This window comes from Pseudoliparis swirei, chromosome 11 (assembly GCF_029220125.1).
Source record: "Pseudoliparis swirei isolate HS2019 ecotype Mariana Trench chromosome 11, NWPU_hadal_v1, whole genome shotgun sequence".
In the NCBI taxonomy this organism is placed as follows: Eukaryota; Metazoa; Chordata; class Actinopteri; order Perciformes; family Liparidae; genus Pseudoliparis; species Pseudoliparis swirei.
In genome coordinates this window covers 21152662-21169969 of record NC_079398.1, presented here as the reverse complement: position 1 = coordinate 21169969, position 17308 = coordinate 21152662, and the positions used below count along the sequence as shown (strand labels likewise).

Sequence of the window (17308 nt, the reverse complement as noted above, 5' to 3'; positions counted from 1 at the left end):
GGTTTTTATATATTTTGCTTCTCACAGGTTCATGTGAAGGAATGTGGATGTCTGACTCACCGAGAACAGTCCGCTTAGTTCCCTGGCCGAGGTAGACGTCGTACAGACTGAATAGACTCTCTGCTGACACGGCATTTAAGCTTGAGAACATCGAGCTCTGAGCAGAATGTCGGGAACATAAAGTTTGTTTCAGAATAACTCCAATTGCAATACTTGTTTCATTGTTCCCATGTTTTGCCGTAGACTTTATCAACGGCTGTATATACAAAATATATTTGACTTTGCTTCTTTAGCTGCTTTCAAATGGTCTTTATTGTATTAAAACAAAAGTTTTTTTTTTCTTCTTCAAATTTTTTATATACCAGTGAATTATGAGAAGCTTTGAAGTCTAACTTACCGAGAACCGTCAGTTTCGTTCCCTGGCCGAAATAGGCTGCGTTGTAATAGGCTGCGTTAATAGACACAGCGCTTAAGCTTAACATCAAAAAGGCCCCGAGCTGAACTTGAACTCACGATACATTACGCTTGTTTATGCATCACCGAATGACAAATCTATCACATGTGTTCCATCAGACGATCCGCGACTTACCCAAAACAGTGAGTTTGGTTCCTTTTCCAAAGTGAGCTTCGTTTGCATCGTCACAGTGCAAAGATACTGAGCATGAGACTCCTGAGTCGTTCTCTGTTTGCTAACCTGACTGTGTTTGGAAGGTTTTTACCAATAATGCAATAATGCATTGAACAAACCTCAATAATAAACTGAGATATTGACCTAAAGCAGTGAGTTTGGTTCCCTTTCCAGAGTCAGCTGTGATCCAGCGTCACGCTGAAGGTCTCAAAACGTCCCATAACCGTCGTGTTGAAACACAGAGTGATAATCCAGAGGAGGAAGAAGGTTTCAATATGCAGGACGAGCTTCATAACGTCCAAATGTGTTGCTGCTGTCAGGATGAATGAAAGAAGCATCCCAGTGCTTCACAACGTGTTTAAAAAATATTGTATTTAGCCAATTCACCCATGAATGTTGCCTCTCTGGTTCCAGTTCGGCCCGACAGCCGCATACACCTTCAGAATATTGATGCTTCTGCTCTTCCAAGTGTCCCAGGTAGCATGTGGTGGTCTCCACACTGGGTGTCAATGGGAGGAGGTTTTTGTGCAGCGGCTCTATGGGATTGTATCACCGTGGGCCCTCCCAGTCCCCACGGTGAGGAAGCATCACACCAAAACCTGAAGTCTCTTCCTCTCTCCTCCCCCCACCCAGCCTCTCCATATCTCAGCCTCCATCTCTCTGTGAGGGAGCAGCTGTTCAGGTCGGGCCTCCAACCCGACTGCTGCTGTTTCTGGTCCGGCTGAGAAAAGAAGCGGCGGGAAGGAGGAGAGGACCTGGTCTCTGTTGGTTTGAAGAGAGGGAGGGCCGTCTTTGCTGGTCACACTTCTCTTTACACCCAGAACCAGTGAACTGAGGAGACACTCGTTTCCTGAGTAACATTCACCACTTAACATGTGACACCCGCTCAGACGTGCTCTGTGTCTGACTGTCTGGTCCGTGTCCTTCACTGTGACTGGCAGCACAGAAGTAGGTGCTGCTGTCATTCAGGAGCAGCTCAGTCATCAGAAGAGAGAACTTGTTCTCGGGGAGGTCGACGGACGACTGGAAGCGCCCCGCGGTTTGGTCGTACTCTCTGGTGAGGACCTCCAGTGGAGCTCCGTGGTGGGTTTGTCTGGACCAGAACATGATGCAGCTGCCCATGCTCCACCCTGGACCCATGCAGCACACAAAGGTCACCATGAGTCCCGGGTGGGATGTCTGATCTCCAGACTGAAGAACTACAACCGTGAGACCTAAAGCACACAAAAAGATGACATTTTCTATTGTGCCTCAACTCGATGTACAGAACTGTAAACTTGCATAAATGATGCGTAGAAACTGGATCATTCAAGCACATGTCGGGGGCACATCCACGATGAGTTAACGCTCAAAACTCACCTGAGTGTAGAAGAAGGGACAGATAAAGCCCCGTGATAAACATGTCAGCCATGATCCTCCTCCCAGAGAAATGATTCACACATCGCTCTGTTCAGCACAAATAAACCATGAGGTCACGTGATCACATCACATTGGGGCCGATTGTTATTTACAAAAACTCATTAAGAAACGAGACTTCGGAGTCCGTCTTGTGTTTTTGTGTTCCTCCAGGTCCAGGTGCTCCTCCAGGTTCCCCGCAGGCCTCGAGATCATTGTGAGCATCGTGTTTACAGAGCGCTGTGGTTTCTGTTCAGCTACTGAGTGACTCTGGATCACTGTGATGAGTAAGACGCAGCACAGAAGTACAAGCCGTTGTCTTCTGGCTGCAGGTTCTTCACGGTGAACGTACCGCTATCACCAACAGGCTTGGTGGCTGAAAATTTCTCTGTGCTGAAATCTCCAAAATCATGGACTTTGTTTCCTGCACTTGTGAACACGATCAGTTTCATTGTTTCTCCTGGCAGCTGTCTGAACCAGTACATCTGTTGAGTGTACCAGTAGTAGCTGCAGCTCATTGTCGCATCTTCCCCCTCGTGTTTCCACAGTATGTCAGTCTGGGTGACACGTCTCCCATCACTTAAACCTGTGTGCGAAGCAGTAAAGGTGATCACGGCAAATCTTTTGGATTCCTATGATATTCTTTGACACTACTTCCAAAATTATAAACTATTCCAATGAGGCAAACTTGAAATGTGAACGTGTTTTAACAAACAAAACGACTGTAATGCTGAACAGTTAGATTTCTATTGTACATCACCTGTAGTCCACAGCAACAAGACTGTTGTCCGGACGATGATATCCATGCTGTCGGACCAACAGCCTCGTGGATGAGAGACGTGACGAGCTGCCGGTGTCGCTACGTCGTGTGACGGGACCTCAAGAGCTGCTGTGTACACATCTACACAAGGTGTGGTACACGTGGTGCTGGAGGGCCCCCTGCAGGTCATCACTGCAGGTAGATTACCTGTAGATCACTGACACACAAAACAGGCCAGAGTTAATGACGTGATCTATTTGTGAGAAACACATTTAAAGACATTTTTAAAACGGTATTTCTTTACAAAAACATAAATGTGACCATGGTAGACTTTATAGTTCTAATAATTTTGTATAACCTTTTATTTTGCATTTTCCACAAACATTTATGGAAGCCCGTTTCCACCACTGATAAAAAAATTAAGATCCTGGAAGTCATAATTATGAGATAGTATCTCATAATTATGACTTAGCATCTCATAATTATGAGAGAGTAAATCGAAATTATGAGATAGTGAAGTCATAATAGTATCTCATAATTATGACTTACAGGATCTTAATTTTTTTTATCACAGTGGCGGAAACGGGCTTCCATACAGATTAGTTCTTGACATCGAGAAAAAAAAGAAGAAGAAAAAAGAAAAAAAGAAAAGAAAAATATATGTATATATATCTACAACATAATAAAATCAGCACACATCCATATCCACATACACACCCGCCCAACATTCCCACCCATCCCCTCTCACATGTTTATACATCTACCCTCCAATTAGGACCCAATGAGGAGGGAGGGAAGGACCAAACAATCAAACTAAATACAACCAAATGATAAGCATTAAATACAAAACGAAATAACTAAAGAAAGGTAAAAGACATTAATGTGAAAAATAAAATAAAAAATAAAAAATAAATAAAATCAACACACATTCATTTCATACCCAGATTTTTCATAGACCTCTTTGTTTTGCAGTTGCACTCTAATGGTGTGTTCACACCGGACGCGTCGAGATTACATGTTAAGTCAATGCAAAGCTGCGTCGAAGCTGCGTAGCTGCGTATTTTCCAGCGAGCAGCGCGTCAGACGCGTTTGAAGCAGCACGAACAGAGGGTTTGTCGCGGGGCGAACTCAGCGAACAGACGCAGCTCGTTGACGCGCGAGTTCAAATTTCCCAACTTTGGCAGCAAAGACGCGTGAGTCATAGTTGCGTCAGCCAATCAGCGTTGAGCAGCTCCGCTCGTCATCGTCCTGCCGGTCGAAAAAAATGGAGGAAAAGATTATTGTCGCTGTCTGTGGGCACCCCGAACTTTACGATACAACTCTTTATGCTTACTGAAACCGGAGCTATAAAGATAAAGCGTGGAACAAGGTCGGAGAAGCCGGGACCACCTGGTACGTTTTGAATGTATGTATTTGCTTTTATTCTCGCTATTTGTTGTACTTTACTATCAACCAACCGCCGGCATATGTGTTTCATGGCAGAGGAGATCTGCCGCTGTAGGTGGAAAAGTCTCAGAGACACGTATCAAAGAGAGAAGAGAGAGAGAGCAGCGAGAAGCGCAGTGGGAGTGCAGCTCAGTCCACTAAAAAGTGGAAGTACGCTGCGGTCCTGTCGTTCCTCGACTCATTTATGACTCCGCCCCCGACGCGTCCGACGCGTCTGGTGTGAACACACTTTTTTCGACGCGCGTCAAGACTGCTGCGTCAGACGCGTAGAGAATTTTTTCGACGCGTCCGGTGTGAACGCACCATAAGTGTACAACCTCAACCCCTCTCAGTTATAACATCTACATCCACTATCGACTCTAGATATAAACACATTTTAAGACATTTTTAAAACGGCGTTTCTTTACAAAAACATAAACGTGACCATGGTAGACTTTATAGTTCATGACGGGTATGCTTCTTTATTGTTATTTAAACCTGAGACCATTCACTCGGCTTGTAAATGTCATCATTCTTGTCGTTAATGAGAAAAGTTTACAACCATATTGGTTTCTAAAACAATCTTTATTTCATAGACGACGTCACAACGCGTGTGGCCAACATCGTGTTGATAGAATCAACAAAGGCGAGGAGATTGTAAATCCTGAATTGACTTCCTCTTTCCAAAGGTGTTGTATTGCTTCTCACCGTTATTTCCCGGCAGATGAAGACAATAGCATATCAAGACCACAACAATCATGTTAATGAAGTTTAAGAGTTTCTCCACAGCTGAGGACGAGACTGCGTCACTGTTACGGATCGATGAAGACTATCGGGGTCAGAGAGGTCGACGTCATGGCTCTCAGAGGGGAGGGGCTAGCGTTCTCTTGCATCGCAATGGGAGTGGACGACATCCTTAATGTTCATGTTGAGGTTTGCTGCCCCCTGCTGGTGTGAAAATACTTTACGATGCCCCAGTTAAAGGCTTTGTTTTGTTGTTTTTTCCTTTTTCACAGATATTTACAAATACTCTGACTCACTTTGCAGTCTCTTGGACTCTTTGGCGAGCCGGTTTTGGGCCTTGGGCCGTGTGTTTGACACTTCTGATTTCGACCTATTGAGGCACTTTCAGAGGCTTTTTAAAAAATGTTACAGCGTGGAAAGACAATGTGTTCAAAAAGACACAAATGTAAAAGCTTCATTCTCCAAATATTTACTTTGATCTGTTTCCAGAGCAAAATAATTTAATCATGAGTGTTCAGTTTATTTACTTTCTTGGTGTATCAGTATATTCTCGAGCATAAGACAATGAGATCAATGATCCGATGACCTCGAGAATAATGATCTTTTAACCGTAATGAGTAGTTCTGTGAGGAAGGACCGACATTTTCACAAAGTTATGCATGTATGCATTATTTGTATTCTCTCTGATCAGTTCAAAACAGCATCAACATCTAGAGCTCTGAAGTCAGAGTTGTTTTGGTAACTCGAGTTAAAGAACTGGAGCAAGAAACGTTTCTATATTTTTATTCTGTATATCTCCTATAAATCTTTGTCCAGTAGATGGCACCGTTTTCATACGTACAGAGACAGAAATGAAAACAATTCTAACATCAAAATAATCTGATGATCTAATCACAGTTTGTCAACACCTTAGTTTAAGGGAATGAAGATCTTGACCAACATGATTTAACACTATGTTTATTTACACATGACAACGCCGTCAGGTGGTGGTGACACAAGCAAACATCAAAGTGTTGCCTGCCTTGGGCCTGCAGTGCGTCTCAATGCTCTCTGTGACCAACGATAGTCCCACAGACCGTCTTCACTTTGTTTCGGTCTTTTACGGTTTGAAAGTATCCTCCACCTGCCTCTCAAAAGGCTCCAACTCTTTACAAAATAACTAAACGATGGGTTTAAAATGCCTGAAAACATACGGTACATACAGATCAGTCAGTTTACACTGAAACCAAACAGCAGAGGCCACGCCGGCGCCTTCGGTCGGCCTCGAGGCGAAACAACACGTCGTCCTCGGGCCTGGACATTAAGAAGGTTACGTGTCCGTTCACCCAGATTATTAAATGGGATTTTATGTTTCTGTTGCTCTTCGGTTTTTCCAGACGTCTGTTGTTTGGATAATTCCCAAATGTTTTTTCCTCTTCTGAAAGGAAACTGCAGATCGGGAGACGTGAGACAAATTAGAGTATCTGTTTCCTTCGAAATGTAAAAAAATACAACCAAAACTATTTGGTTGTGTACTGCTATTATTTGGGGATTGAATTATGTCTGTAAATTGGCCGACGTTCCCTTTTTTTAACTGTAGGACTATGACCGGCTCCAGTGAAAGGTCAGAGGTCGGTCAGGGGAAAGTGTTGAATCCAGTCTTGTTGTGCAGAGCGATGCCCTCCGCTCCTCTGAACTCCTCTGCGATGTCATCGAATGTGCGTCCTTTTGTCTCCGGGAGGCGAATCCAGGTGAAGGCGAAGGCGACCAGAGCCACGGTCATGAAGAGGAGGTAGACGTACGCGCCGCAGATTTTCTGTGTGTGTGTGTGTGTGTGTGTGTGTGTGTGGAGGGGGAGACAGACGGGTGTTATTTTCATCTGGTACTTGATCTGTATTTAACAGAGACTGGTCTCTAAAGATCAGAACCTTGCCGTGCACCATGATTACACCATGAGAACACACACACACAGACACACGCACACACACACACACACACACACACACACACAAAGAGTCACATTCACGAAAAGAAAAAAAACTGATTGACACAAGAAAGTATAAAACCAGAAAGATTGTTTGATTTTGTTCCTCGGTCTTAGTTTCAGGTTGGCTGCCATCTCTGCAGCACAATAACAAGCAGATGTTTCCCCTGATAACGGTTAATTTCATTACTATTATGTCAACCTGACGTTATAGGGGTCGGCAATAGATTTATACTTATTTAAAATTCCGACTCGTGTCTGTTTTTACGGCATACGTTTTTTTTGGTATGGAACAGACTGAACAGATTTATAGCTTTCATTTCGCGGTCATGTCTCTCAGGTGTCGGGGAACTCCCACGATAAATCCACCTCTAACGTTGAACACGCAGCTGCATCGACCCACCAGCAACGGAGGGAAGAGGAGCGCCAGAACAAACTTGCCGCCCCAGTTGAGCATGCTGGTGAAGGCCATGGCGATGGGGCGGCCCGGCTGGTCGAACAGCTCGGCGGCGATGAACCACGAGATGGGGCCGGGGCCCAGCTCGTAGGCCGAGATCAGGCAGAACACCAGCAGGACCTGCAGGCTCCGCAGCTCGGGGACCAGGTGCTGCGTCGTGGTGGATAACACACGCGTGTTGTTGAAGGCCGGACGCAGAACGCACAGTCGGGTCAGTGTGAGTTTTAGAGTTGACGTGTGTTGAAATGTGTGCGCCCAAAAATGGCTATACGGTATTAGGTTTATAGTTTGTTTTAACCCTCCTGTTCCCTTTAGGGTCAATTTGACCCCATTCAATGTTTAATGTCGGTGTTCTATGGGGTCAATTTGACCCCAGGCTGTTTTTCACTGTCAAACATAAAAAAATATCAACTTTTTTATCTATTTAAAGGGCTATTTAGGTAGTCAACAAACAAACATAAAGTACCTCACACTTAAACTTGGAAAACAATATTAATTTCAAATTGACCCAAGGGAAATATGTCAGAAAAAATATATGGTAACAGAGGGGTTAACGTCGGTGTTCTTGGGGGTCATAGTCAACAAACAAACATGAAGAACCTCACACTTAAACTTGGGAAACAATATTAATTCTAATAATTTTCTGGAGGTTTTAATTGCTGGGGTCAAATTGACCCAGAGGGTAAAATATGTTAGTAAATGTAAAGGTAACAGGAGGGTTAAGTGGATTCCAGGTGTGTCGAGCAGGAGAAAACCTACCAGGACGGACTCCACGATGGTCATCAGTAAGTTACACACTGCGATGGAGATGAAACCAGTCAGGAGCAACCTCCTCCTCCCCGCCCGTTCCATCAGGAAGAACTTTAAAGCAAACACATCACAGTGGGGACCGCTCACTGAGTACATGGGGACATCTGTAAACCAAGATTCTGGGCGCAATATATGTCAAAATCTGCACAATATGACACCCCTTGTCTTCTTAGTGTTGACTGTTGGGTTTTTAACATTGTTGACATACAACATGCTGTGACTCAAATCGCGATTTCAAAGGTTTAACGGTCACCACTGGATTGCGTACTCACTGCCACCAAGGTGAAGGTCACGTTGACGGCCCCGACGCCCAGAGTCAGGTATTTGGCCTGATCGAACTTGGCCTGGAACATTCTGGTGGAGTAATTAACGATCTGGAAGAAAAGTGAGCGGAAAAGGGGGCGGCTGTAGCTCAGTGGGGGTAAGGGGGTCGTCCTGCAACCCCAAGGTCGTCGGTTCGATCCCCGCTCTCCCCATTAGTTGCAAGTCGAAGTGTCCTTGAGCAAGGCACTGAACCCCAGTTGCTTCAGGCGCATCACTGCAGCTCCTTAATGACTCAGGATGGGTTAAATGCAGAGAACACATTTCGTTGTAGTCTGTGCAATGACAATAGATTGATCAATCAATCATCATACGTTAACTCCATTTTTTTCATTTCATTTACACACACACACACACTTTATTTGCCTGTCTATATTATTATTTTTTATTTTTAATTTAATTTTAGTCATGTTATGTATATTGTATGCATATTATATATATATATACAATATTTATTTTATATTTACTTTTTGTACTACTTCTATATATCATCTATATTCACTTGTATATATCTAATATCTTCATCCCTGTTTTTTTATTTATATTGAATTTTATTTTTTTTTCTAGGTATTGTTGTTTAGTTATTTGGTGCTGCTACTGCTCGACACGACCAAATTTCCAATCTATCTATCTCTTAAGGTTTCTGGTTTACTGGGACGTCTCTGGGTTTTGTTCTGAGCCCTGAATAATGTATCGGAAGAAATACTACAACGCCGCAGGTGACGTGTTATGAAAAGACTGCGAGCCGTACATAAAGACGAGCACATTTTTTTTGAGAAGCCTTCAAATCTCGGGTACATTTCACGAGACTGACCGCGTTGAATCCGGACAGCTGGCTGCCCAAGTTGATGACGAGGACGATGGCGATGGGCCGCTTGTACCGGCGCTTCTTGAAGAACTCGTGGATGGTGACGCCGGTCTGGCTGTGCGCCGCCTCCTCCTTCATCTCGTCCAGCTCGGCGAACGCCTCGTCCGAGCGTCCTCTCAGCCTCAGCAGGGCTGCGGGGGGTTTGAAAGCACATCTTTTCGTCTGGTGTAAAGGAGCTGCTGTGGCGTACCCACAGAGCGGAGAGGCCAGAGGCTTTAAAAGCGTCCTCCTGGATGTCAGCCCTGAATCTAAAAAAGCTGATGAGAAAAGTTCTTCAGCTCGTCTCTCTCTCTCTCTTTAATCGGATATCTCGGTGATGTGGCGCCAGCTTACCGACGACAATAAAATAGCTAAAAGTGGGACCCACCAGCCTCGGCTTTGCTCTCCTCTCCTCGGTTGATGAGCAGGAAGCGAGGGCTCTCGGGACAGAAAGGCAGGACCAGGTACTGCGTCAGGGCCGGAATGACGGACAGGGACAGCATCATGGCCCAGTGCTGCTCGGTACCCAGCACCGTCTCCAGACCGGCCACCTGCAGCACACACACACACACACACACACACACACGCTTAGAGGCTTCACGCCGGACCTTTGACTTCTCGTGAAGCCGATTGTGCGCAACTGAACATGTGTCTTCTTAACTATCATCTAAATGATCACAATACAGCTGCAACACAAAACGGCATTCCCACAAATGTATCCAAAACGTCACTGGCCTCTTCTTTCTTCCCCGTAATATTTCACTGTGTCAGTTCTAAAGATTTGAAACTGGTGGATTTCTTTTAGTGGATAAATCTCGACTAAAGATCAGGAAACTAATCCATCGGGATCATCATTAGATTACATGTCATTTTATCCAAAGCGATTTACAATCGTACACCGTAGACGCAGCTACTGGGAGCAAGTCAGGGTTAAGTGTCTTGCTCAAGGACACATCGGCTAGGGCGGGGATTGAACCTCCAACCCCCTGATTGAAAGACGGACCTGCTACCCACTGACCCACAGCCCCCATCATCATCATCGTCGTCGTCGTCATCATCATCGAGTTTGATCACAGCGAAGCACCAAAACATGATGTCATCGTTATGGTAAATGACCTCATAGAGACAACAACAACAACTTTTGAGAACCACAAGTCTTCACAAGATGAAGCCTCTAGCCTCGTCGGCGCCGTTAAACGTCGGCCCTGAGTATTCCAGACTAAACTCCCCAAAACAATGTGATGGGAAAAGATAACGGGAGGTAACTATGGCAACAGAGTCAGAGATCTGAGACGAAATAAGTAACGGCGTTCCAACAATCTCGACAATGACTTTGTCTCTACCATATCCGGGTTGGCCCCGAGTGGACAGGAGGGGTCACAACGGCAGGCATCGAGACGGTGAAACGTCAATACCGAAGACTTCCAGCGCCGTCCTCAACTCCTCACCATTCCCAGCAGGATGCCCGAGGCGAAGGACACCTGGTTGAGTGTGGCGAAGGCCCCCCTCAGGTTGGTGGGGGACACCTCCTGGATGTAGAGCGGGTTGAGACTCATCGCCAGCCCACAGAAGAGGCCGAACACCAACCGGCCCAGGATGAGGACCTCGAAGGACTGGCCGGCCTTGGAGGCGGACATCAGACACGCTCCCACAACAGAGACGCAGTTCACTATCAGGATGGAGTTCCGTCTGGAGGAGGAGGCGAGAGAAGTTAAAGGACGCCGCGGAGGTTGCGTGGATTCTTCTCATCATTGGTGTGTTTTTTTTGACCTTCCGTAAGAATCCGCCAGGCATTTGACTCCCAGCGAGCCCAGCAAGGCTCCGAAGTCTTTGATGCTGACGGAGAGCGACCACAGCAGCGTCAGGCTGTGATCTGGCATCGTCTGGTTGTGCCTGACTCGCCACGTGTGGTTGAAAAACTCTTCGATGATCTAAACGCCCAGCGAAAGACGAAAGTATCGTTGAACTTTAAACTGGGTGCAAGTTCTTGGAAACGGGAATGGTTCCCCGTGATGCACTGGACCAACGCTCGGTCACTTTCACTGTCGGGATTGTAACGATTCCAGAGAAAATACTTTGCTGGCTCAGCGTTACGAGGGAATTCAAACGGTGAATCGATTGCAAAGACGTAGTGCCGCCGTCTACCTGTGAAATAGCGAAACCCTGCCAGGCCTGAAGCGGAGCCAGAGCTCCAGGGCATGTTGGATTTATTGAGTGTTTTATTGAGGCTGTGAGATATTTGGTTGACGATCAGACGGTTTTTTTCCCCGCCGTTGCATAATACTGTCGGAGATGGTTGTCTATGTAATGTTTGTTGAACGATCATTTCTCATCTTGGACATTCTGTGACCTTTCTGCACATCCTGGTCGTGTGAATGTATTTCTTTGTTGAGAAAGTTATTCCTCTATCTTCTTTTATCAATGGATCTTAATGAACAGAACATTCACAAATCGAATTCTAAAGCTAAAATACCGCGACAACCGTGAGAACGTGAAGACGTTTGTGCGTGTCTGCGCTGCGTCGTCGCCCTCAGCTCACCTTGGCCGGAGCGTTGACGTTCCCTGTGTGGTAGCCGATCTGCAGGGAGCCGAGCACCGCGGCCAGGATGGAGGTCAGCAGTGTGGCGGTCAGGCGGCTCTGGGACAAGCGAGTGAGTGGCATTTATTTATTTACCCTTTTCATTTTTTGCTCTTGAGTTTTTTTTGGAATAATGGAACATTCCAGGCGACTCCTTTTTAAAATTATGTTTAAGTTACCGACGTGTTTTCTGAACGAGTTGCTCTGAGGTGTCCACCGTTGCTCTCGACACACAGACGTCATGTTTAAACGAGTGTGACCTGAGCCCAGTGACCGACCCCCCGCGGTTCGACAAACAAAAGTCTGACCTTTGTGAAGGTCGAGATTAGCAAGAATCGCAGGATTTTCACACACTGGCAACATGTACAGCATTGTATTTACCACACGTGTGTGTGTGTGTGCTCCTTTTGTCTGATCATTTTGCAGATAAAAAGGGTTCAAACAAACAAACCTCCTGCGGCGCCATTAGTTGGGGTGAGACGGGGTTTCACTCCTTTCAGACGTGGGTACGCGTGTCTTTGTCTGACTTTGGCTGCTGTGAAACACACAACTTATCATTCACACGCGCTGACGTGTGACGTTATAGCGATAAACGTGCAAGGACACTAAATGACACATTATATTCAATATTTTATTGAATACTTTTACTTATGGACAAATAACATTTTTTATCAGTATTTTCAGTAAAACGTTTTTTTTAAGACACAGCAATAATCTACCATTAGCATTAAATCAAAACAGAGATGTTCTGGACCTGAATGCTACAAAACAGGAAGGGATGGTAAGAAATACGGCGTGTATAGAAATGAAATCAGACTGTCGTGTCAATTTATCTGGACTGGTGGGAAAAGCAGAGGCTTGAAAAATAAATCCAGTGAGCTGTCGTGAGGTGAATAATCTCATTAAAAGAAACTAAAAGGTTCAAATATCTTTGATTCACATTTTGAATTCTAAAACAATGAGAAAGTGAATGAATAATGAAATTACATTTGGACTTCTATCCCAACAGCTTTAGTCAAATCCTGATCCTAATCTATTGACACCTTTTGGAGACAGTTTATTGACCATATTTCGCGCTGCCTGCAGGACGATATTAATATATTAACATCCATGTCTAATAAACTCACCTCTGTTCATGAGTCCCGTCTTTATTCCTGAGTTTCAGATGAGACTGTGTACAGTGAACACACCAATACTAAAAACTGCACACGTACACACACAGACACACACACACACACACACACACACACACACACAGTCACGTTGAACCAGTGATGAAGTCGCACCCAGCTGGTGAATTTGGGGCAGGCCTGACAGAAAGGCGGCCCGCGGGCCTCCTCTGGTTCTCATGGACCAGCTGATCAACGTCCCGGGCTTCAACTGACACAGGATCAGTTCACCTGCTGCACCCGAACCCTCAGATTAACTCTGTTGGAAGCAGCGCAACTGATCCCAGGTCAGGACCATAAGGCAACTCGTTTCCTTGTCCGAGCACCGAGTTGGCAATTTGGCAATGACACAGGTGTGTGTGTGTGTGTGTGTGTGTGTGTGTGTGTGTGTGTGTGTGTGTGTGTGTGTGTGTGTGTGTGTGTGTGTGTGTGTGTGTGATGCTCGTTGAAATGGAAGATTTCTCTGATGACCTTGTATCTCCATGTGTCTTTCTAGGAACAAAAAAAAAAAGATCTTTGAGATTGAACAATTTAATTATTTCTCCAACCAAAAAGCAACACAAGGCCTCACAGGGGGCTGGGCGGGGTGTACCGGTCGCCTCCAGAGGGGCTCTGCTTGACCGGGCTGGAGTCTGAATGTCCTCCCCGTGTCACTGGGTTTTCTCCAGCTTCCTCCCACGGTCCAAAGACGTGAAACTTGAGTTATTTGAGGACTAGTTTGGCTGTAATTGGTGAACGGTCCTGGTGGATGGATTCCATATCATACAATGATCGTGACGAGTCGTTTGCGGTGAATTGAATCGGTAACGACGGAGATGAAAGTCGACGGCAGCGATGTTCGATTGCACATCGTGGGTCGAGATGACGGAGCCAGAGGGACTGTGTGCCGCTTTCAAGGACAGTCTCTTACCAGGCCACACCCATCACACGATGCTGTGACAGGGAAGAAGACGATGTCCCCCTCCTGATATTGTCTGAAAGGGGCTGCTCACTCTTGTTAGGGTGTAATAGTTTATTTTGATATTGCACATGTGCAGAGGAAGTCTTATGTTTAAATGAATACATATAGAACTAGAACGGGCACTCGGTAGAGCGCATACCTTCGCATATCACAAGATTGGGCATTGAATTATGAACATTTTGGCATTAGTTTCATGCCAATTGGATAGAAATTGACCGCGCTGTGGTAAAAAGAAGATGTTGACCTTTTCATGACCTTGACCTTGACCTTTGACCCGATCAATCCCAAAATCTAATCAAATGGTCCCCAGATAATAACCAATCATCCCACCAAATTGAATGCGATTCGTTGTAATACTTTTTGAGTTATGCGAGTAACACGCATACAAATAAATTTAAAAAAATACACGGCGATCAAAACATAACCTTCCGCATTTTCAATACGAAGGTAAATATTGTAATAAGAAATATTAGGGAGAATATTGCTATTGTTATTTATGTATTATGAAGCATAGGGGTAATGTTTACTCTATGCAAATGTAAATGGCAAGAATTAATGATGTTGTATGAGAGCGACTGTATGTTGAGTATTTCAGACTGTCGGAGCCGGTTGGAACCCGTGAAGTGACTTTAATGCAGACAATAACAGATGGTACTTTTATTGTGAAAATACCCTGGCTTCGCCTCAAACCACCTCATTTTACGCATGAAAAAGATCTTTTATCGCAAAGCTTAAGTAAAATATGTCCAAATAAATATAAATTGGGCCCTGGAGGTAATGCAAAGCAGATCATTCCAATCCACAGAAAAAACCTGCGCTGCACCGGCTCACAAGTGAAATACGTGAGTCGTGTCACAGAAGGAACACAGAAGACTTCCCGTTTGAAGTTCACGCTGTAGAACAGTGCTCGTTTCATATTTCAAAATCTTTACTTTATATTAACACTGTAAATTATGAAAAAAAGCAACTTTCCACACGACTGATGGGTGTCATCAATTACAAATGTTACATATCTCACGTTCTGTACTTTGTGTAACTTTTTGTGGTTTACTTTCAGGACCTCAGAGGACAGAAGATATTGTTCTTTTCAAATCTGACTGAAGTCGAACTGATTTAGACACGAACGTGTTTGCGCCCCGCTAACTTTCCTTCTTTATCTCGCCACTAAGACGTCCGATGCAGCCGGACTGTATTCAACACATGTCTCCAGAGCACAGGAAAGGAGGAGGAAAGAAGAATTAGCGTGGGGGGGGGGGCAAATGCGTCGTCCACCTGCGAGCTTTGTTCCTGCAGCTGAGTTCTCAATCAGCGTGTGGATACGCCTGTCTGGAACATGACCTCTGACCCCTAAGCCCAGGCCTCCTGGCAGGCGACCTCCCCCCCCTCTCTCTCCTCTGACCCTGCCGGGCAGGTGCTGCTGCAGGAACAGAGGGCGTGCCCACCCCCCCCACCGCTAATGTTAAGCTATCACACAGACTAATTGCCCTCTGTGATTACCTGTAATGGCGTTTGATCCGTTCGTAAGTGTTTCAATGCACACGGGAGAGAAGGAGGGAACAAAGCACATAAAAGGACTTATCGCGACTAAAACATGTGGCGTCGGGCTCGCCGTGGACGGCTGGCCTTTATTTCCCCATTTTGTTCGTCCACATGTTGAGTGAAAAGAGGCCGGACCTCTCTGTCTGCTGGGTCAGTTCACGTTCAGCAGAGGCGGCATCATGGAGCACCTGCACGGCCCACACGGCCCTTCTCAAAACCTAAAACTCCAGTCCTCACCTATGAAAGCCTTTTGGCAACCAACAAAGGAGAAAACACACACACACACACACACACACACACACATCCCTAAGCAGCTGCGTCATTACGAAACTCTTTTCTCTTTTGAACTTCACACTGGAAGTCAAATGCCACATGTGTCAGTACAAGACAGATGTACTGCAGCTGCCTCTTGGCTCCAATTTCATCTGTGATACAACCCACACACACACACACACACACCCTAACCCCCCTCGCCCCACCCACCCACAATTCCAAACCACCACCAGCGACCTCACCCCCAAAGCCCTCGGCCTCCCATCATGAAGTCTCATCCCTGAATCGGGGCATCTCTCCCCGCACTCAGATCGCGAGGCCGAGCAGAGTGCGTCTCTGTCGTCGAGTGGCCTCCGTCGAAGGGTTGCCAATTAATCTCAATCGTTTACGAAGCAGCAGTGAACCCCTGTGAGCTGCTTCTTTTACAATATCACCTGCCAGTAGTGGCATGTGAGTCCCCATTAAAGTCAGAAAGCAGAACCGTTCTTTACAACGAAGCTATTTAATTTAATTGGCGTGGCTGATGACGTGTAATAGACGTGTGTGTCTGTGTCTGTGTGTGTGTCTGTGTGTGTCTGTGTGTGTGTTTGTGTGTGTGGCTAACAGGGTTCATTGGTGGAAAGTTGCAGGCTGCAGTGACCACTATTCACCGTTAGGGGGCAGTGTTGAACTCCTTCTCCCGCTTGTCCTCTGCTCCAGCTCTAAATGCCTGAATGAGACTAAACTGACTGTGTTTGAGTGGATGAGAAATCAAACTATACAGTTCTATATTACCGTCACTTTTGTGGTTGTTGTTGTTGTTGTTTTTCTGGCATGATTATACCGCACGTAGTGCAACTATGATGGTTAAAGACGGCGGGAAGAGAAGAGGAACCCTGTAATCCTCTACAAATCCTAATTAATACGTTTTTACAACTATGATACATAGAGATAAACAATTGCTATGTAGTCTTCAATATTTACCTTCGCATTGAAAATGCGGAAGGTTATGTTATGATCGCCGTGTATTTATTTATTTATTTATTTGTATGCGTGTTACTCGCATAACTAAAAAAGTATTAAACCGAATCGCATAAAATTTGGTGGGATGATTGGTTATTATCCGGGGACCATTTGATTAGATTTTGGGATCGATCGGGTCAAAGGTCAAGGTCATGAAAAGGTCAAAATCTTCTTCTTACCATAGCGCGGTCAATTTGTATCCAATTGGCATGCAACTAATGCCAACATGTTCATAATTCAATGCTCAATCTTGTGATATGCGAAGGTGTGCGCTCTACCGAGTGCCCGTTCTAGTTTGTCCAAGTGTAGCTCTGTAGGATATCACAACACTGACCCAGCCATCAGGAGAAAGGGCGAGGGTGTACATTCTCTCTCTTCTAGCTCTGGTGTTGCTACCGGCTCCAGAGGGAAACATCTGTCCCTTCATCTGCTGAAC

The 17308-nt window shown here is 45.4% G+C and overlaps 1 protein-coding gene across 1 annotated transcript; it reads right to left on the bottom strand.

The window, feature by feature from the left end:
• Positions 1-6512: 6512 nt before the first annotated feature.
• Positions 6513-12288, bottom strand: LOC130201991 (solute carrier family 2, facilitated glucose transporter member 1). The gene is made up of 9 exons (XM_056427243.1): positions 11890-12288; positions 11121-11281; positions 10799-11039; positions 9739-9901; positions 9318-9502; positions 8455-8556; positions 8132-8233; positions 7319-7522; positions 6513-6747 (listed from the first exon to the last, which is right to left on the bottom strand). Exons 1-9 carry the CDS (start codon positions 12010-12012, stop codon positions 6568-6570), a joined length of 1461 nt encoding a protein of 486 aa, XP_056283218.1. The 5' UTR covers positions 12013-12288; the 3' UTR covers positions 6513-6567.
• Between the last annotated feature and the right edge of the window lie 5020 nt (positions 12289-17308).

What these genes read in the sequence shown, in the direction of transcription:
- LOC130201991 (XM_056427243.1), bottom strand. Translation starts at nt 12,012, where the DNA reads ATGCCACTCACTCGCTTGTCCCAGAGCCGCCTGACCGCCACACTGCTG. An exon ending in CTGGCGGATTCTTACGGAAG is followed by an intron (nt 11,040 to 11,120) that starts GTCAAAAAAAAC and finishes CTCCTCCTCCAG; the next exon opens with ACGGAACTCCATCCTGATAG. An exon ending in CGGGCATCCTGCTGGGAATG is followed by an intron (nt 9,902 to 10,798) that starts GTGAGGAGTTGA and finishes TGTGTGCTGCAG; the next exon opens with GTGGCCGGTCTGGAGACGGT.